The 19,556-nt window shown below is 47.0% G+C and overlaps 1 protein-coding gene across 5 annotated transcripts in view; it reads right to left on the bottom strand.

The window, feature by feature from the left end:
- Window positions 1–19,556, bottom strand: part of LOC106575079 (B-cell CLL/lymphoma 9 protein) — a 109,729-nt gene that overhangs the window by 6,870 nt on the left and 83,303 nt on the right. For 3 of the 5 annotated variants that reach the window (XM_014151238.3, XM_014151241.3, XM_014151240.3), the window contains exons 3-7: window positions 18,526–18,600; window positions 6,470–6,849; window positions 4,238–4,551; window positions 1,848–1,958; window positions 1,024–1,186 (exon numbers count right to left, since the gene is read on the bottom strand). In XM_014151238.3, the coding sequence (XP_014006713.2) occupies window positions 1,024–1,186; window positions 1,848–1,958; window positions 4,238–4,551; window positions 6,470–6,777 (896 nt within the window). In that variant the 5' untranslated portion in view covers window positions 6,778–6,849; window positions 18,526–18,600. Of the gene's footprint in view, window positions 1–1,023; window positions 1,187–1,847; window positions 1,959–4,237; window positions 4,552–6,469; window positions 6,850–18,525; window positions 18,604–19,556 lie in introns of all 5 variants that reach the window. The other 2 variants (XM_014151237.3, XM_014151239.3) reach the window with 2 other exon arrangements.

The raw sequence follows: 19,556 nt of genomic DNA, 5'->3' as shown, positions 1-19,556 counted from the left end.
GTCCCATGGTTAGGGATGAGTGGCAGGGCTGGAATGGACTCCTGTTGTCCATCTCTCCTCATCAATCTATCAATTGTATTTATAAAGCCCTTCTTACATCAGCAGATGTCACAAAGTGCTGTACAGAAACCCAGCCTAAAACCCCAAACAGCAAGCAATGCAGACGTAGAAGCACAGTGGCTAGGAAAAACTCCCTAGAAAGGCAGGAACTCTCTAGAAACCTAGAGGGGAACCAGGCTCTGAGGGGTGGCCAGTCCTCTTCTGGCTATGCCGGGTGGAGATTATAAGAGTACATAGACATTAAGGCTAGATCGTTCTTCGAGATGTTCAAATGTTCATAGATGACCAGCAGGGTCAAATAATAGTGGCTATAGAGGGTGCAAAAGGTCAGCACCTCGGGAGTAAATGTCAGTAAATGTCAGAGGGCTTTTCATAGCCGAGCATACAGAGGTCGAGACAGGCAGAACACACTGATCAGGGGGTTGGCTGGGCTACTCAGGGCAGATAAGTGGTGGGGGGAGAGAGAGAGCTTGTTGTCATCACTTGTCAATCAAATGGGACCACCCCACTAAGGGACAGCCCGGAGTTTGGGTGACCCTCTGTCATTATTCACAGCCAGTCTGTCAGTGACCGGCAGAACACACTGACCAGGGGGCTGACTAGGCTACTCAGGGCAGAGAAGGGTGTGCGAGGAGGAGATGGTAGTGCACGGGTCAGAGACAGGGAACTGGCTAGATCTCGCTGATGCGTCAGGAGGGAAGGGGGCAACACCCCACACTAAGGTTTCCATCAGGTGACTTCATTTTGAATGCATTCACTTGTCTCCACCCTTCTCCAGAAGTGTGAACTTGCACCCTCCTTGTCAGATTTAAAAGCATCGGATTGGTCAAAGAAGCATTGGCCTGAGGGAGTTTCCGCCATTGTTAAATCCGGAGAGAGAGTTCAGTTTGTGGTATACTTTAATGTACAGATCATGAACAATGACCAATCAACCATACAAACAAACAGCCAGAGCTAGCTTACTTGTTGGCCATCTCTGTGGTGAAGACGTACACGACCTTTGACCCGGGCTTGGGACCGCTGCCGCCCAGCTCCATGCTCTGCCCTCCAACAGCATTGTGTGTCGACGTGGCCGTGCTGAGCGCGTTGTTGGAGTCCAGAGGCTTCATCTCTATCAAATTGCAGTCTGGAGAGACAAACAGGAAGTAGAGGTGAGAATGAGAAAACACTATGGACCAGACCATGACGGTCTGGTTGTCTCCATTGTGCATCTCAAAATATCGCTGTATGTGGTTCCTTAGACGTTAAAACACTTGTCCGGGAGCGCTGTGAGATCAGATATAATCTGTTCACTGCAATAAATACAACCTGGAACTATTCAGATGAGATATAGAGTATCAAGCCTCTCAGAGTAGAATCAGTTCCTCGCTGTCCATGTAGTCTTATTCACTGTGATCTAAAAAGCCAAACTGCTCCTAGACCAGCACTCCTACTCTGAGACGCTTGACACATACTGCACCAGATCATTAGGCCGGTGTAATCTGATTTAGGAGGGCCATGGGGAGCACTCAGAGCAAATCCCGCTTCTGTTCCTTCCCAACCCCAGTTCACTGGTCTGGTCACAGATCTGTTTGGCTGCGTTTACACAGGCAGCCCAATTCTGATATTTTTCACACTAATTGGTCTTTTGACCAATCACATCAGGTCTTCTCACATCATATTTTTTTCAGAGCTGATCTGATTGGTCAAATGATCAATTTGTGAAAAAGAGGTCTGGTGACCATAGGAGTTGGTAAGACTGTCCAAACAAATCTGGGACCAGTCGACTAGGTAGCTACAGTACTTACTAAAGAACCCTGGGTCTTCCTCGTCACTCTCGCCCCCAGAGCACCAGTCCGCTCCACTGTAGGGCTGCCGCCGCTCTGCTACACACAGCCTCTTGGCTCGGCTGCCCAGCTCTACACCAGAGAGAGAGATGAAGGAGCTAAGTCTGGCTAGTGTCAATCAAGCACACCTATAAAGCTGTACTCATTACGACCTACTGATTTTGTCATGCACAAGTGAAGGTAATTGAACAACACATTTTGGCATAGCTGGTGTTTGATGGGTTTACAATAATGTGATGCAGCATTCATAGCCTGGTTCCAGATCCGTTTGTGCTGCCTTGTTAAATCCAATGGACAATGACGATATGAGTTGGCTATAACAGCACAAACAGACCTGGGGCCAGGCGACAGGATTAACACATTACGACAAAATAACGTGTTGACTATTCGCTCGTTCAGATCAATGCTCTCAGCGGGACAATGGGTGGAGGGAGACGAGCTGCCTGTGAGGCATGCGGGGTAAAGTGGGCGGTCCTGATTGATCTCTGAGAGAGAGAGAGGGGGGGGGGGGGGGGGGTGTATAAATTATTTAGCCCGGTGTCTTTTAAACAGACAACAATCACAGGGAGCCCAGTGGGACACTGGGGGGTGGCCTGGGTCGTGTTCATGAGGCAAAACGCTGTGCAACGGAAAACAAAAACAAGCGTTCAGATCGTACAGACCCATTTCACTCCATTTTTGAGTGTTTTCTTCCGATTTGTGCCTACCGAATAGGACCCTTACCTCTTACCCCAAAGTCTCACATGTAGACAACCAAACATGCACAAACAGTCACTAATTTAAGATAGCAGCGTGGTTAATGGAGGCTCTCCAATAAGTCTCTCTCAAGTACTTTTAGTCCAGGACTAGGCTTAAACCGCGTCCCTACAACAGCTCCCGGTCCGACATTGTGCGTATACTTTAAAATGAAGTCAGTCTCACATCACTAGGAGTGTGCACTGTCGACACACCAAACCACTCGCTTTCAGAACTGCAGAAGCTTCTGTTCCCACCGCCAGCCCCAAACCTGTGGGCCCCTCCAGGCAAGCAGCTGTGAGCAGTGCACTGCAGGCCCCGAGGCCAAGAGCCTGAAAACTTTATGAGGTGGTGTGTGTGTGTGTGTGTGTGTGTGTGTGTGTGTGTGTGTGTGTGTGTGTGTTAGCTGGAGATGGACATGGAGTGGAAGCTCCCTGTGCAGAATGATCCACATGCTACATCAACAGATGCGCATGCCACAAACAAATGGCCACTGGCACACACCTAAAGCATGTCAATTAAATCAACAATTACTTAACAATCTACATTAACACTAAGCAATCAAACTGACGTGTCTGGAGGGGTATTCTGGGAGAGTGTATTTAATTAATATACACTACACCCATTCCTTTTCACATGCTTTTGCCATTTGCCCCACTGTCATTTTCATTCATCTATCTAGTTGTGATAGGCGCAATACCAAAAGAAAAATACTGTTCACATTTATATGATTTCATATCATGAAAGACGTAGAACCAGATCCCGCTCAGTAACAGCAATCTCAGTAGTAACCACCAGATGTCTCAGTGAAATGGAAATACTAAAGGGGAAAACGACTGGACACCCCCTTGAACACAGTGAGATGGTTTCTTCCAAGGCTCCAGCCTACACAGAGTTTTTTCCACCAGGAGATAAACGGGGTTGTGGATGTCTTAATGCAGCACTACAGCCAGCCCCGAGGAGAAACACACACACATATATTATATATACACACACATACATACAGACGCTCCCTCTTACAAGGGCGAAAGCTACCAGGAATAGTGTGATTAATGACATTCCCTGTGGGGTCCTGAGGGCCATCGTGACATGCCAGATAAGCCTGGGAGCCATCTTATAAGGACACGACTCTACATCCGTCACAAAGCCCACTCAGACAACTCCATATAAAGAGTTAATAATCCACACCTCAACATCCTAGACCTAGCCCCCTTGTATTTTGGTATTTTGATGCTTTGAGTTCACCCCTCTGACTAGTTGATGTCACGGCAGACCGTTGAGAACAAGGTGCGACAGCAAGGTGATGTTGAACGTGGGGGAAAAAAACAACATTGATTTTCAACGGGAGTTTCTTACTATTTGGTATGAACAGTCATTTTCACTAGGGGACAATACTCTGCCTTGAGATTCTGGAGAAAATGACCAACGTGACAGTAAGAGGTGCATATCTGAACTCTGAATCGGTCCCCATGAGACTATTATGATGTAGTGATACTGTAGGTGCCAAAGGATGTTGATCACTACCCTGTCTTCCATATCAAAAGCCTTCTTTTAGGGTGACAGACTAAACCTGTTGATGGCTCCATCACTAGTTGTAGGGGAGGGCTCGGCCTTACCTTTCTGATCCCCCTCGTTGTTGGACGTCCCCGTGTCACGATGCTCAAATGACTCCACCGAAGTGCTTCTTTCCCTCTTCATTTTGCCCTTGGCCCCGTTGCCTGCATTCAGGCCTTGTCCGTTTTTGAGTCCCAGGCTCCCTACGGGCCCCTTAGGGCCTAGAATTTTGGGGTCACAGGGCGAGGGCTGCGATTGGCTGCCCGCGCCCCCCGGCTTTCCCTGATTGGGCAGTTTTGAGTCCATCTGGGCGGCGCTGGAGGGAGACATGACGGGTGGGGAGCGTACCATGGCCTCCTGCTTCTGTTTGGGACTGCTGATGGAGAGGAGAGACAACCAGAGTTAGTGGGGGAAAAATCAAACAATATGCATGTCTTATCACATGCGCTTAACAGTAGAAACTAATACACCCATTATTTACATCAAACCGCCGTCATTATCAACAACACATGAGAAATCACAGAAGAGCCATTAATATTCTCTTACGTAAACGTTCCTGCCGAGAACAGACAGGCAAAGTACTACGGCTGAGACTAGTTCCCAGAGGCTGAGGGAGGCACATGGCAGCTCCCCCGCCCTGACAAAGCATCACTCTTAAATCAGCACCTGGGTCATGTTCATTAGGCGCCAATACGTTCGAAAATGGACTGAAACATTTTGTTGCGTGCCCTAATGAACACAGCCCAGATCCTGGTTGGGGAGGCATGACGTACGCAGGTGAGTGATTAATAAAGGGTAAACAGGGCCACCTCCAGTCCTCACCCATTCTTTGTTGACAGAGTTGGGAACAGCAGGGAAGGTGGAAGGGGGGTGTTAATATATAATCGGTGCCTTGTTAAAGTAGGCACTAGTACACAGCCTCATTTCTCCTTGTGCTGGACAGAAACCTAGAGACAGGAACACAACTCGCCCCATTGCCATGGAGACCAGTTACACATGGACAAAGCAGGGGGGAAAAGGGGGCTGCTCGATGAAGTTGGAGGAGAAACGGGAAGTAGAACACAGGGAAGTACAACAGATACGGAATGGGTAGTCCGACCAAAGATGGTGGATAAATGAAGATAGTTCACTCGGGCATTGAAAAATAATTGTCAGTTCCGGTCTACTTAACTGGGTGTGTCTTCTATAGACACCAATGCAATAGCACTTGGGTCTGGTCTACTTAGTTCATGGAATTTGCAGCCTTCCTCTTACGTCTCTGGTCTGACGACACACTAATGTAGCTCGAGAACTGCCGGAATCCATTGCTGGTGGTACGAGGTTCAGCATGACCGCTGCATTGGGCTAAAAGTCCAGGGACAGATCGAAAATAGTTGACTGGCAGCGTCACAGCACTCAATGGGAGTAACAACAATCTCCAAACAGGACCCTACCAGGCCTCCCTTTCCAGCTAGCAGTGAAACATAAGCCCTAGCACTCTCCTAAAAACCCAGCCAAAATGGCCCCGCGACCAAAACCGGAGCCAATATGGATCCGAAGCCAAACGTTGAGCCAATATGGCCGGCGTGCCTACTGTGAGACGGGCCCCAGCAGGGCTTTGGCAGTGCAGCTGCAGCCTTTATACTAGTCCCAGAGGGCCTGAGTCAGCACGGGCCGGGCCGGGATGGGCTGGCAGAGAGGCAGCTGCAGGGTGGAGACACTCAGGTCACTGTTCCAGGGCTCACGCATAGCCAGGACCTGCTGCACTAGGTTAAGCTTTAACAGGCCAGAGTAGTTCTCCAAGTCTGGTCGTCGTGTAACCTCATACAGGATGCCAGATCTGATAGATCTGAGCTCGCCGACCTCTTAGCAGGTTTAGGAGTGGAGGAATTAGATCCAACTGCTAGACAGGACTCAATAAATACCACGCTATAAACCACAACACAGAACGGAGAGTCGGACGGCACGGCAGTTAACACGACGGTCTTAATCAGAGAAGGACAAAAGGGTTCGTTCTCGGGTCGTCTTTATTGCAGTGACTATCCCGGGGGAAGTGTTAAAACATCTCAAGATCCACGTTGAGATGACACAGCAATCTTCTGAGATACGCCGCCCGCTTGCTTTTGAGGCAACGTGGAAGGCGTTCAAACTCTTTCATTACGCAGCGGGATTGACAGGTGATCAAGCAGGGATGTACACCCTGCGGCCCGCGGAGTGGCCCAGGAGCGGAGGATAATTTGTCCTTGAAGTTGAGTTGTACCCCTGTTTTAAAGAGCCAAGAGAGAGACATAGTCGCACACATAGACCCAGCTCACCTCTGCGTGTTAGCCGATGGGGAGTTCCTCACTTTGGGATTGCTGGAATGCATTGACGGCGATCCCAGGGAGACAGAGGGCGGAGTCAAGTGCTGGTGCGGGCTGGCCGAGGGTGTGGCCTTGGCCCGGGGGTTCCTGTGGCCTGTGCCGGCGAGGGCGGAGTTGTGGTTATTAGAGGAGGGGTTAGTGTTGCTATTGGCTCGGCCACTGTCTGGGCCTGCCTCGTCCCGCTCCTTCTTGACACGCTCTTTCCGGCTGAAGTTTCCTGCTGTGGCTGCTGCTCTTTCCTCTTGCACCTCCAGCATCATCTGGATGTCAGTAAGTGTGAGGCGCTGTGTGCCTGGAGTCTCCTCAAGGAGCTCTCACAGTCCTTGGGCACACTGGTAAAGACAGGGGTGGAGGGAAGGAGAAAAGAAAAACAGGAGAAAATGTTAAGGAACTTCACAACGTGTGCATGTTGGTGACTTACAAAAGTTCTGGAACGCCACTGTTGTATCAGGCACCCCCTGCATTCTAACATCTCCTCTGATGGTTTGCGTCACTCAAAACAAGCCGGTGACATCGACAACTAACCAAATCAGAACCGCTTACTTGGTTTGACATTGCACAGCTCCATAGCATTAGATGCTGATCTACCAACTGACAGGACAACAGTATCATAGACCAGGGGTTGAGAAACACAGAGGCTCTGTTTGAACAGCCACACTAACATACTACAACGTAGTCAACCCTAATGCATGGCTTTATTCTAAGTGGCATGCTAGGATGGGTGGAAATAGAGAGGCCCATTTCTCCCGTGTAACCTTGTTTGGCGTGTCATCCTCCTCTCCACCAGGGGCCCTTTTTTCTCCGAATCACTGTCATGAGACAGTTCCCTGTCCTCTGACAACACGCACACCCAGACACCCTACCCCCAACAACCACCACAACCCTGCAAGTGGAAATGAAGAATCCCAGATTTTGTTACTGCCTACATTCCAACTGGAACCCTATATCGTGCACTACTTTTTGACTAGGGCCCATAGAGTTCCGGTCAAAAGTAGTGCACTATGTAGGGAATAGGGTGCCATTTGGGATACACACACTGTACATGTGTATGTGAGAAGGAGCTAGTCTCCCATGTGCACTGGTAAGCACGCTAGTTCTGGTTTGTGAATGAAGGCATGGGTGTGTGTGTGTGCATGCACGTGCATGTGTATTCTCAGTGCGAATAAAACAGTTTTTTTATTTTAAGTATTGCTCACTACCCTCAGGTAGGGATATGAGAAACTCCTCCATAAAGCTGCACTGTCAAGATAGCATAAAATATTCAGGAAAGCTTCCAAGATACTCTGATGATGCAAGTGGTTCCATAAGCCCCCTCTGGCTAAAGGGTAGGGGACTGAAACCAGTGAGAGAATCATCCAAATGAAAATCAGGCTGAAACTTCAGCATGGCCACAACCACCAAAACACAATCCAATACTAGACTCACAATCAAAACCCAAAAATAGTTCAAAGATCACCAAGGGTTTCTTAACTCTCAACTAGTGATGCGCCGATATGACATTTTTGGGCCGAAACGATATCTTCCTTGCCCCCCAGAAAAACGATACAGATATTTAACATTTTAGCGGCCTTTTAAGCATTCTAGTACAGTTAAATAGTTAACACACACACATGGGCGCAGTGGTCTAAGGCACTGCATCTCAGTGCAAGAGGCGTCACTACAGTCCCTGGTTTAAATCCAGGCTGTATCACATCCGGCCGTGGTTGGGAGTCCCATAGGGCGGCGCACAATTGGCCCAGCGTCGTCCGGGTTTGGCCCGGGTAGGCCGTCATTGTAAATAAGAATTTGTTCTTAACTGACTTGCCTAGTTAAATAAAGGCTACACACACACCACACTGACCAAAAAGTAATTTTGTTGCCATTTACATATGTCCCCATTACCAGTAAAACGTCATCAAAACCTATTTTTCACTTACTTGCTGAGCTGTTTCTTTGTTCAGTCGTTTCATTCTCAACCAGGATTTCTAGGTGTCATCTAAAATAACCCTAATTTATAAGAGATTTCTTATTTGAATAATGGTGGTTGGACCCATCTATGTGAAGCTAGCCACAATAAGAATTAGCCACAATAGTGGACTTTGCGGTGAGCTTTCAAAATAAAAGTATGTCATTGACAGTGATGCAAATGAATATAAATAGTAGAATTATGCCATAATTGAATAGATCATGCTAAACGAGGTTGGAATGTTGTTATATAACATCAACAAAAGACAATAATTCGTTAATTTGACAAAAATCTGTTGAAATCACACTGAATGGATTTCACTTTAGAATTGCATTGGGGGCTTATTTCACTGTACAGCCTTGCCTATGGATTGTGGATCAATGACATGGGATATCAGTCTACTCAGTGACTCCCAGAGAACATTAGCATTATAGCTCTTATTGCGGGACTCTGAACCAACTGAATTGAGCCACATTTATTGTCAACCTATGTGTATTGAACACTATTCCAGAGGAAAACAATACTGAGTGGATGTTTTGGAGTCTGATAACTCTGAGGAGGACGTTGGGAAAAAATATCTTGGGTATTGAGTAGACTGATACCCTATTTCATTGATCCCCAATCCTTAGGTAAAGCTGTACAGTGCAATATGAATGTCAATACACATAATAGGCTGACCGGGGAGGTGATTGTACAGTCACAGTCCTGCGATAGGAGCTACAACGCTAATATTTGCGTAAAATCAAATCAAACTAGTCACCTGCGCCGAATACAACAAGTGTGGACCTTACCGTGAAATGCTTACTTACAAGCCCTTAACCAACAGTGCAGTTAAAGAGGAGTTGATTATATTGACCACATAATCTAAAGTAAAAAATTACAATAACGAGGTTATATACAGGGGGTACCTAGTCAGTGTACAGGGATACAGGATAGAGGTAATTTGTGTATGTAGGTAGGGGTAAAAAGTGACTGTGCGTAGATAATAAACAGCGAGTAGCAGCAGTGTACAAAAGCAAATGTAGGGGGGATGTCAATGTAATAGTCCGATGGCCATTTGATTAATTGTTCAGCAGTCTTATGGCTTGGGGGTTGAAGCTGTTAAGGAGCCTTTTGGTCCTAGACCTGGTGCTCCAGTACCGCTTGTCGTGCGGTAAACGAGAAAACAGTCTCTGACAATTTTGTGGGCTTTCCTCTGACACTGCCTATAGGTCCTGGATGGCAGGAAGCTTGGCCCCAGTGATGTACTGGGCCGTACGCACTACACTCTGTAGCGCCTTACTGTCAGATGCCGAGCAGTTGCCATACCAGGCGGTGATGCAGCCGGTCAGGATGCTCTCCATGGTGCAGCTGTAGAACTTTGAGGATCTGAGGACCCATGCCAAATCTTTTCAGTCTCCTGAGGGGGAATAGGCGTTGTCGTGCCCTCTTCACGACTGTCTTGGTGTATTTGGACCATTCTAGTTTGTTGTTGATGTGAAAACCAAGGAACTTGAAACGCTCGACTCGCTCCACTACAGCCCCGTCAATGTTAATGGGGGCCTGTTCGGCCCGCCTTTCCTGAAATCCACAATCAACTCCATTGTCTTGCTCACATTGAGGTTGTTGTCCTGGCACCACACAGCCAGGTCTCTGACCTCCTCTCTATAGGCTGTCTCGTCGTTGTCGGTGATCAGGCCTACCACTGTTGGGTCGTCAGCAAACTTGGTGTTGGAGTTGTGTTTGGCCACGTAGTCGTGGGTGAACAGGGAGTACAGGAGGGGAGTAAGTACACACCCCTGAGGGGCCCCAGTGTTGAGGATCAGCATGGCAGACATGTTGTTGCCTACCCTTACCACCTGGGGGCAGGCCGTCAGGAAGTGAAGGATCCAGTTGCAGAGGGAGGTGTTTAGTCCCAGGGTCCTTTACTAAAAACTCTAGCTAAACTCTACAGTTGTGTTCTGTGGGTGTCACCGATTAGACTGATACCCCATTTGATTGCTTCACATTCCAACCTTGTTTAACATTATCTAGTCTAAATAAGGCATGATTCAACCAATTGTAACCTTCTGCGTCACTTTCAAATAGGTACTTTTATTTTGAAGGCAAACCGCAAATTCCATTATTGTGCCTAATCCTTATTGTGGCTAGCTTCACAACACATAACCCAGTCCGGTCGAGCCTCATGAAGCTAGCTGGCTGCTTATAACGTTAGCTTTGGGCAATAGGGTTTAGTAGCTGGCTAGCTATTTATTTTCTTGAACTGAAGTTCAACTTCAATAGGCGAACAACAAGTGGCTACCTAGCTATTACTTACTCACAAGGATTCCGAAATCATTGCTAAGAATAATGAAAATGACTGCAGTTTCTACTGGTCATTGTTTTAAAGCTGGTTGTATTGGTGCTAGCTAGATACCAAGCTAAAGCTAGCTACCCCAGAAGTTGTGGTCTAACAAATAATGCTTTATTACCAATGCAGTACTGTAAACACATCATTCGTGGCCGGTGTGTGCTTGTTTGCAGACTTTTTTGTCCAACTTTGACAGTGCTACTGAAGTCTGGTTCATCCTTGGGAGCAATTTCCACGTTCATCTGGTACCACGTTAATCTGTATAAACAATAGTACGCAAGTATAAACACCTTCGGACCACGCAGCCGTCATACCGCTCAGGAAGGAGACGCGTTCTTTCTCCTAGCGATGAACGTACTTTGGTGCGAAAAGTGCAAATCAATCCCAGAACAACAGCAAAGGACCTTGTGAAGATGCTGGAGGAAACAGGTACAAAAATATCTAAACTCAGCAAAAAAAGAAACGTCCCTTTTCAGGACCCTGTCTTTCAAAGATCATTCGTAAAAATCCAAATAACCTCACAGATCATCATTGTAAAGGGTTTAAACACTGTTTCCCATGCTTGTTCAATGACTCATAAACAAGTAACGAACATGCACCTGTAGAGTGGTCGTTAAGACACTAACAGCTTACAGACAGTAGGCAATTAAGGTCACAGTTATGAAAACTTAGGACACTAAAGAGGCCTTTCTACTGACTCTGAAAAACACCAAAAGAAAGATGCCCAGGGTCCCTGCTCATCAGCGCAAACGTGCCTTAGGCATGCTGCAAGGACGCATGAGGACTGCAGATGTGACCAGGGAAATATATTGCAATGTCCGTACTGTGAGATGCCTAAGACAGCGCTACAGGGCGACAGGACGGACAGCTGATCGTCCTCGCAGTGGACGACCACGTGTAACAACACCTGCACAGGATCGGTACATCCGAACATCACACCTGCGGGTCAGGTACAGGATGGCAACAACAACTGCCCGAGTTACACCAGGAATGCACAATCAGTGCTCAGACTGAGCGCAATAGGCTGAGAGAGGCTGGACTGAGGGCTTGTAGGCCTGTTGTAAGGCAGGTACTCACCAGACATCACCGGCAACAAAGATGCCTATGGGCACAAAACCACCGTCGCTGGACCAGACAGGACTGGCGAAAAGTGCTCTTCACTGATGAGTCGCGGTTTAATCTCACCAGTGGTGATGGTCGGATTCGCGTTTATCATCGAAGGAATGAACGTTACACCGAGGCCTGTACTCTGGAGCGGGATCGATTTGGAGGGGGAGTGTCCGTCATGGTCTGGGGCGGTGTGTCACAGCATCATCGGACTGAGCTTGTTGTCATTGCAGGCAATCTCAACGCTTTGCGTTACAGGGAAGACCTCCTCCTCCCTCATGTGGTACCCTTCCTGCAGGCTCATCCTGGCATGACCCTCCAGCATGATAATGCCACCAGCCATACTGCTCGTTCTGTGCGTGATTTCCTGCAAGACAGGAATGTCAGTGTTCTGCCATGGTCAGCGAAGAGCCCGGATCTCAATCCCATTGAGCACGTCTGGGACCTGTTGGATCGAAGGGTGAGGGCTAGGGCCATTCCCCCAGAAAGAGTACAGGAACTTGCAGGTGCCTTGGTGGAAGAGTGGGGTAACATTTCACAACAAGAACTGGCAAATCTGGTGCAGTCCATGAGGAGAAGATGCACTGCAGTACTTAATGCAGCTGGAGGTCACACCAGATACTGACTGTTACTTTTGATTTTGACCCCCCCTTTGTTCAGGGACACATTATTACATTTTTGTTAGTTACATGTCTGTGGAACTTGTTCAGGGTATGTCTCAGTTGTTGAATCTTGTTATGTTCATACAAATATTTAAAATGTTAAGTTTGCTGAAAATAAACGCAGTTGACAGTGAGAGGACGTTTTTTGCTCAGCAAGCAAGAAACCACTGCTCCAAAACTGCCATAAAAAAGCCAGACTACGGTTTGTAACTGCACATGTGGACAAAGATCATACTGTTTGTAGAAATGTCCCCTGGTCTGATGAAACAAAAATAGAAATGTTTGTCCAAAATGACCATCGTTCTGTTTAGAGGAAAAAGGGGGAGGCTTGCAAGCCGAAGAACACCATCCCAGCCGTGAAGCACGGGGGTGGCAGCATCATGTTGTGGGGGTGTTTTGCTGCAGGAGGGACTGGTGCACTTCACAAAATAGATGGTATCATGAGAAAGGAAAATTATGTGGATATATTGAAGCAACATCTCAAGACATCAGTCAGGAAGTTAAAGCTTGGTCGCAAATGGGTCTTCCAAATGGACAATGACCCCAAGCGTACTTCCAAAGTTGTGGCAAAATGGCTTAAGGACAACAAAGTCAAGGTATTGGAGTGGCCATCACAAAGCCCTGACCTCCGGCCTATAGAACATTTGTGGGCAGAACTGAAAAAGCAAGCAAGGAGGCCTACAAACCTGACTCAGTTACGTCATCTCCGTCAGGACGAATGGGCCAAAATTCACCCAACGTATTGTGGGAAGCTTGTGGAAGGCTACCCGAAACGTTTGACCCAAGTAAACAATTTAAAAAGGCAATGCAACCAAATACTAATTGAGTGTATATAAACTTCTGACCCACTGGGAATGTGATGAAAGAAATAAAAGCTGAAATAAATCATTCTCTCTACTATTATTCTGACATTTCACATTCTTAAAATAAAGTGGTGATCCTAACTGACCTAAAACAGGGAATTTTTACTAGGATTAAATGTCAGGAATTGTGAAAAACTGAGTTTAAATGTATTTGGTTAAGGTGTATGAAAACTTCCGACTTCAACTGTAGCAGTGACACTATTACGGTGTAACTCCGGTAGGGCAAAATCTGAAAAATAGCGCACTTGGTAGTGTGTACCGTTGCTCGACCAGTCACGAAAGCCAACATCACCCACGACAGAGAACGGTTAAATTGTCAAGGGCAATGAATTCCATTATCTTGGCGTTAATGGATTTCGCCTTTGAGTTGTCTCGCTGAAATGTTCTTACTCTTTCAAATGACTGCTCGACTTGTTGACTGCTCAAGCCACACAGCAGACATTGTGGGCTAGGTTAGGAATGCTGTGTAGCGCAAAATTTTACGTGGCGCCGTTACGTCACGTACCTACATTATATAGGTATGCACGTCAGCTTTGACATTGGATTTGCACATCGGCGTTAAACTAGACATCGGACCGATGCCGATATTGGCATTTTTGGCTAATATCGTCCGAATCCGATATATCATACTCTCAATCCTAAAAAAAAGCTAGCTGGCTGCCAGTGCATTAAATATTTGGTTCTGGCTTCTGAGATGACTAAAAAGCTTAAAGATGATGAACACTACTCAGTAAACTACTTCAACAGCCCTCCTACCTTGACATGCAAACTATATGTGAAATCCAATAATCTGGAGACAAGAGGACGGGATCGGACTCAGGAAACCAGGGTCCTATTCACTAGACATCAAACGGACCGAAACGGGGAGCAGCTACCTGGACATAGGATAACCAATAAGAAACTCTTATTTTCGTTGCAAGACATACCTTGCTACGTTTAGCTATGGTGTGCACTAATGAATACAGCCCAGCAATGGGAGCACGTCTCAGCAGACGTAACGGGCTCGGCATCAGAGTGCGTGAGTCAGGTTTTGTAGAGGTCCTGCTATATCTAACACCTCCGTGCCCTCCGGGGTATGCGGTGGGGGGGAAATTAGGTCATCAAAACCCAGAAAGAGATGAGGAGTCAGTTGGGAGGATGTGAAAGACAGGGGTGAGCTTACCAGTATCAAGCCTTGAACAGCTCTACCTCTCCCATCAATGACTGAGGAAAACAACAAAAACAGGCTTCTGTTCATTAGAGCACATCATCGCAAAACATTTCTAACCGGCAGACACATGGGCTTAAGTGTGTCCATCAATTATGAATGACAAGAGGTATATAACAGAGTTGTGTTCATTAGGGTACACAGTTTTTTTTTAAATGCAACGGAAAACATAGCATATCTTATTGGACAAGTTCAGATGGTACACCTCTCCGTTTCACTGGAGCGTTGGTTCATTTCGTGCCTAATGAACACAACCCAGGCCAGTTTCCCTAGGCAAGGCTTCTGCCCTCTCCTACCAAACACAGTATGTTCATGATATTCAAAAAAGACAGAGACACATGTCTGTATAAGGCCATGAAGAGTCTGAGAGAGAAAAAACGGTTTCCATTCCACCACTCGAGTGTGGTAAGCACAGGCAGAGGCATCGAGTCAGTCGAGCTTCTGCGCCGGGGAGCGAAAGACAGAGACATTACACTTCACTAACGAGCGTGCACCCACACGGTCGCCATGGCAACGCCACTGGTGTCTGAATCTGAACGACTCCCAGCACAACAACTCGGGAGTGTTAGAGCGCGCCGTGCCGCTCCACAGACAAGCACCCACCCCCACACACTGGGAGACACAGTGGGAAAGATACACACACTGTGTTTTCAAATGATCTGGACCCTACACCTTCATTTCAGACTAAATGGAATTTCCTTCAGTAAGAAGAAGATGCCTAAAACACTGAATAGCCCAATTTGGGCACCTCAACATCCAGAAATCATCTAGAAGTAAACCTACACCGTAGCGTGCTGTGAATCAAAGCTGTCTGACTGAATGTGATGTGTGAATGCAAGCTGTGTGTGTGTGTTTACCCCAGGGGCATAGGGAAACTAGGCAGCCTCCAGCACTGCAGGGGAAAGAGACAGGGGGACCACAACCCCCCCAACCAGCCTCATTCAAACATTGACCGACCTCCCCACACACACACACACACACACCTCCCTCACGGAACCAACCTACAATTCCAGAATGCACCAGCGTTTCCTGCTCCCTCCCTTGGCCTGTACTGTGAGATCTTGGATGGACTAAATAACGGGATGATGACACAGTTTAGCAGGCCCGCTGGTCCAGCGCCAGGACAGGAGGACATAACAACCTGCCTACAGAGTGGTGCAGCAGCAGCCTTCACTAGGCCGGGTCAGGTCAGGTCACAGTGCCTTGGCTAATGCCCCTCTCTGCAATGGACCAGATAACAAGCAAAAATCGCTGACACTTTATGTGATGATGGTGAGAGAGAGAGTATGAGAAGGATAGGGAAAGGAGAAAATGGAGAGGGGCACACGAGGGAGAAAGCGGAGTGGAAGAGAAAGAAGATTGGAGAAAGTGGAAAAGCGGGAGAATGAGGAGAGGGGCACAGGCGCTCACCCACCGGCATCCTCTCCCACCGATAACTAGCCAGGTAAATCTCAGTCTAGCGAATATAGCAAGTCATTGGAAGAATTTAAACAAGCTATTAGCCCAGCTCAGTGCAACAGAGAGCCATTCACACAGATAAGACAGAACAGACCCTCTCCAGCAGTCTGCTTTGCTGTGGTGCCACAGGGGCTCCATGCTAATAGCTAATGTGTCTTCTTAAATGCCTGTATGAACTGCAACTGCTTTCTGTTTACTCTAACAGCCTTCTCTGTGTAACTGTTTGTGTGAGCGAGCAAGGGGGAGAGACAGAGTCAATGAAAAAGAAAGAGAGAGAGTCAACAAGACTCACATTTATTTTTGCATTGCTGGAGGGCTGTGCAAAGCGTTGCAACATGCCCTCTCTCAAAGAGCACTCATTTCCATACTCCCAGCAAAGAGATGAGCGCTCTCAAATTGACCTTGAAGGAGGCTCCAAATAAACCCGCCGCAAAGACACCAAAGCATGTCTTTTTATCCTACTGAACACCAGATAAACATCACGCAATTGTGTGAAGTCTCCCCTAGACGTACTGCGTACTCCAGAAATATCCTGAAAAAGGGGGGTGCTGGATAGAATTAGTCCAACCAACAAATCTCATAGAGTGCATGTAACCCGGTGGTGGTTATGCAATATGCATGCACGAATGGAAAATGGAAAGTATGGATCCCAAATTACACTCCGATGTTTCACACAGACCTCCATTTGCTGAAGGACCCATTTTTTCTGGCCCACACCCTCCATCCCTCCTGTAGTGAGGACATAACCAACAGAGAGGGAGAGTATAGGCTATGTGCTTGGCTGCCCACAGGGACAAAGGCTCACACATATGCAAACAAAGCCTGGCCAAAATCTCCAGATTCAAGACTGGCAGTCCCACCAGACAAAAACATGTGTGCATTTTTCACATGCGTATGAGTACACCTACACAAGCACACAAACGCGTACAAATGTACACGCACAAAAATAATCTATGGTCAAAGAGTAGAAGAGCGCTACACATTGAGAGAAAATGAGTTTAAGGATTGACAATCCTGGGTGGGTTCTTCTTCTTATTAACACAGACAAGGCAAAGCCATTCTGCAAAGCCTCGGTCGGTCTGTTTTCTGCCTGCCGTTCCGGCCCATCCAACCTCCTTCCCGTTCTGTCTGTCTACACTAGGCGTAAACCTTGGATTTCAGCTGTTGGCCTCTTGCAGAAGTCGGGTAACATACATTATGATCCTGTTCCGAAGACAAACTAGCGTCACACCAAACCGTTTCACCGGCTAACGGTTGCAGTCAGCCTTGACAAATGTCATCGATGTCACCTCCACTCCCTGTGAACTTTAAAACCACAGTTTGCACTCAGGGAGCGTGACACCATGACACACCCTCGGGAGGACGACACACTCCTACGATACTCTGGCTCGGCTCAGTGCGCGCATGTAAAGGTTGCTCGCAGTCATTAACCGGTGGGTATAGGACGAGACTGAAAACACTTCATTCAGAATGAGCCAGACATGAAAGCTAGAGGCTATGGCTACTCATGAGTCTAAAACATCTTTTTAGATCGAAATTTGCATATTTTAAAATGTTTCACCAAGCCAAAAATAATAAATGGTGATTTGGACTTTAAGAGCAGTAATGTGCCGCTAACTAATACAGTCTGTTTCCACTAGCATTGCTAACATGCTCCAAAAATGCTAGCCAGGAGATTCCGGCCATTGCTAAATAACCAATGGTTTGGATGAAATGACAACAACCTATGTAAAACGAAAATAAGCTAAAACGTATATTAAAGCCAACTATCCTTTTTAACTCCAGGTGAGTATTAAATACTCTGGGGGAAAAAATACTCAGACTTGGTTCAAGGAAGGAGAATAGGAAGGCTTTACTTCTGAACATACAGTTCTTTGTTGCCGATTTTCTTCTAGGAAATTGATTATGGTTGACGTCAGGGGCTCATTCCAGGGAACTGCTGTCCTATGGACAGGCAACTATCTCTTGTTTTGAAATCACCATCCTCAAACTAAGTCCTTGTCTTGCTTTCATAGAGGATGCCCAAATCAAAGCGCATGTCTTGGAAAGAACTAGACTTAACACTGAGATCTTGTGATCTCTATTTTGCGTTCTAATCTAGATACCCAGTAATCTGCAGGCGCCTTTGAGCCAATGTCACAGAAAGAGGCCCGAAGCAAAATGTTCACCTGAGCCACGGAGCGAACTACAGGGAGTAAGGTACACTGTGCTGCCTCTAGTGTGTCTGTGCCTCAGGGACAAAGATGAAGGAAAACTGGATGTACTCTCTCTACCAACCACTTACTCTCTACCTCTCCTCTCATCCAACCTGTACTGCTCGCGCCCTCCTCTCCATTCCCTCCACCCCCCAGCTCTTGCTTCACCAGGCTAATGCTCACCCCCTCCTCCCTCCACCCCCTGCAGTCAAGCGGCTTGTCTGTGCGTGTGTAGCACTCACCATGTCCCTCTGTGTCACGATATAGCCGTGGCCATGTCAGCATTGCAATGGGCCGCGCTCGTCAAATCCCCAGCGCTGCTGGAGACAAAGAGAGAGACATCTCTCAAATCACAACAACACACTGTCCAACATGGCTGGCACACACACACACACACACACAGGCTTAGCAGACAGAGCTACGGGCAGGCACTTGAGCGGCACCCCTTATCATGATATAACGCAACACGATTTAGCAGTATATAACGGCACGTAGACAGCTAGTGGTTCAGTATAGCAGGAATGAAGACTATTTACATGTACAAATATACATGATTAGGAAGAGCATGAAGGAAAATCAAAAGGGAAGACCATTAAATGTCATTTAAACCATTACTTGTCAACATCATATCTTTAACACATAACGTGCAAACAGAACACCTCCACCGGACATTCTAATTGCTTTGTTAATTACATTTCCTATTAGTCTACCTGCGCATAGCAGCAATTTAAAAAGAGATCTATTGAAATGAACACTGAACGCATATCATATTGAAATGAACACTAAACGCATATCATATTGAAATGAACACTAAACGCATATCAAACTGGGAATGAGGAGAGTAAAGTGGAACTGAAGTTGTCAGATGATGTAAAACGTGCCCTGTTCAAGAACATGATGCTGTTCAGAACATGATGGTTTCCCTAATGACTGCCTCGCCTGGTTCACCAACTACTTTTCTGATAGAGTTCAGTGTGTTAAATCGGAGGGCCTGTTGTCTGGGCCTCTGGCAGTCTCTATGGGGGTGCCACAGGGTTCAATTCTTGGGCCGACTCTTTTCTCTGTATACATCAATGATGTTGCTCTTGCTGCTGGTGAGTCTCTGATCCACCTCTACGCAGACGACACCATTCTGTATACTTCTGGCCCTTCTTTGGACACTGTGTTAACTACCCTCCAGACGAGCTTCAATGCCATACAACTCTCCTTCCGTGGCCTCCAACTGCTCTTAAATACAAGTAAAACTAAATGCATGCTCTTCAACCAATCGCTG

Source organism: Salmo salar, chromosome 17 (genome assembly GCF_965601325.2).
Source record: "Salmo salar chromosome 17, fSalSal1, whole genome shotgun sequence".
NCBI lineage: Eukaryota > Metazoa > Chordata > Actinopteri > Salmoniformes > Salmonidae > Salmo > Salmo salar.
Note: the sequence above shows the minus strand (reverse complement) of the source record. Positions and strands in the feature narration are given on the sequence as shown.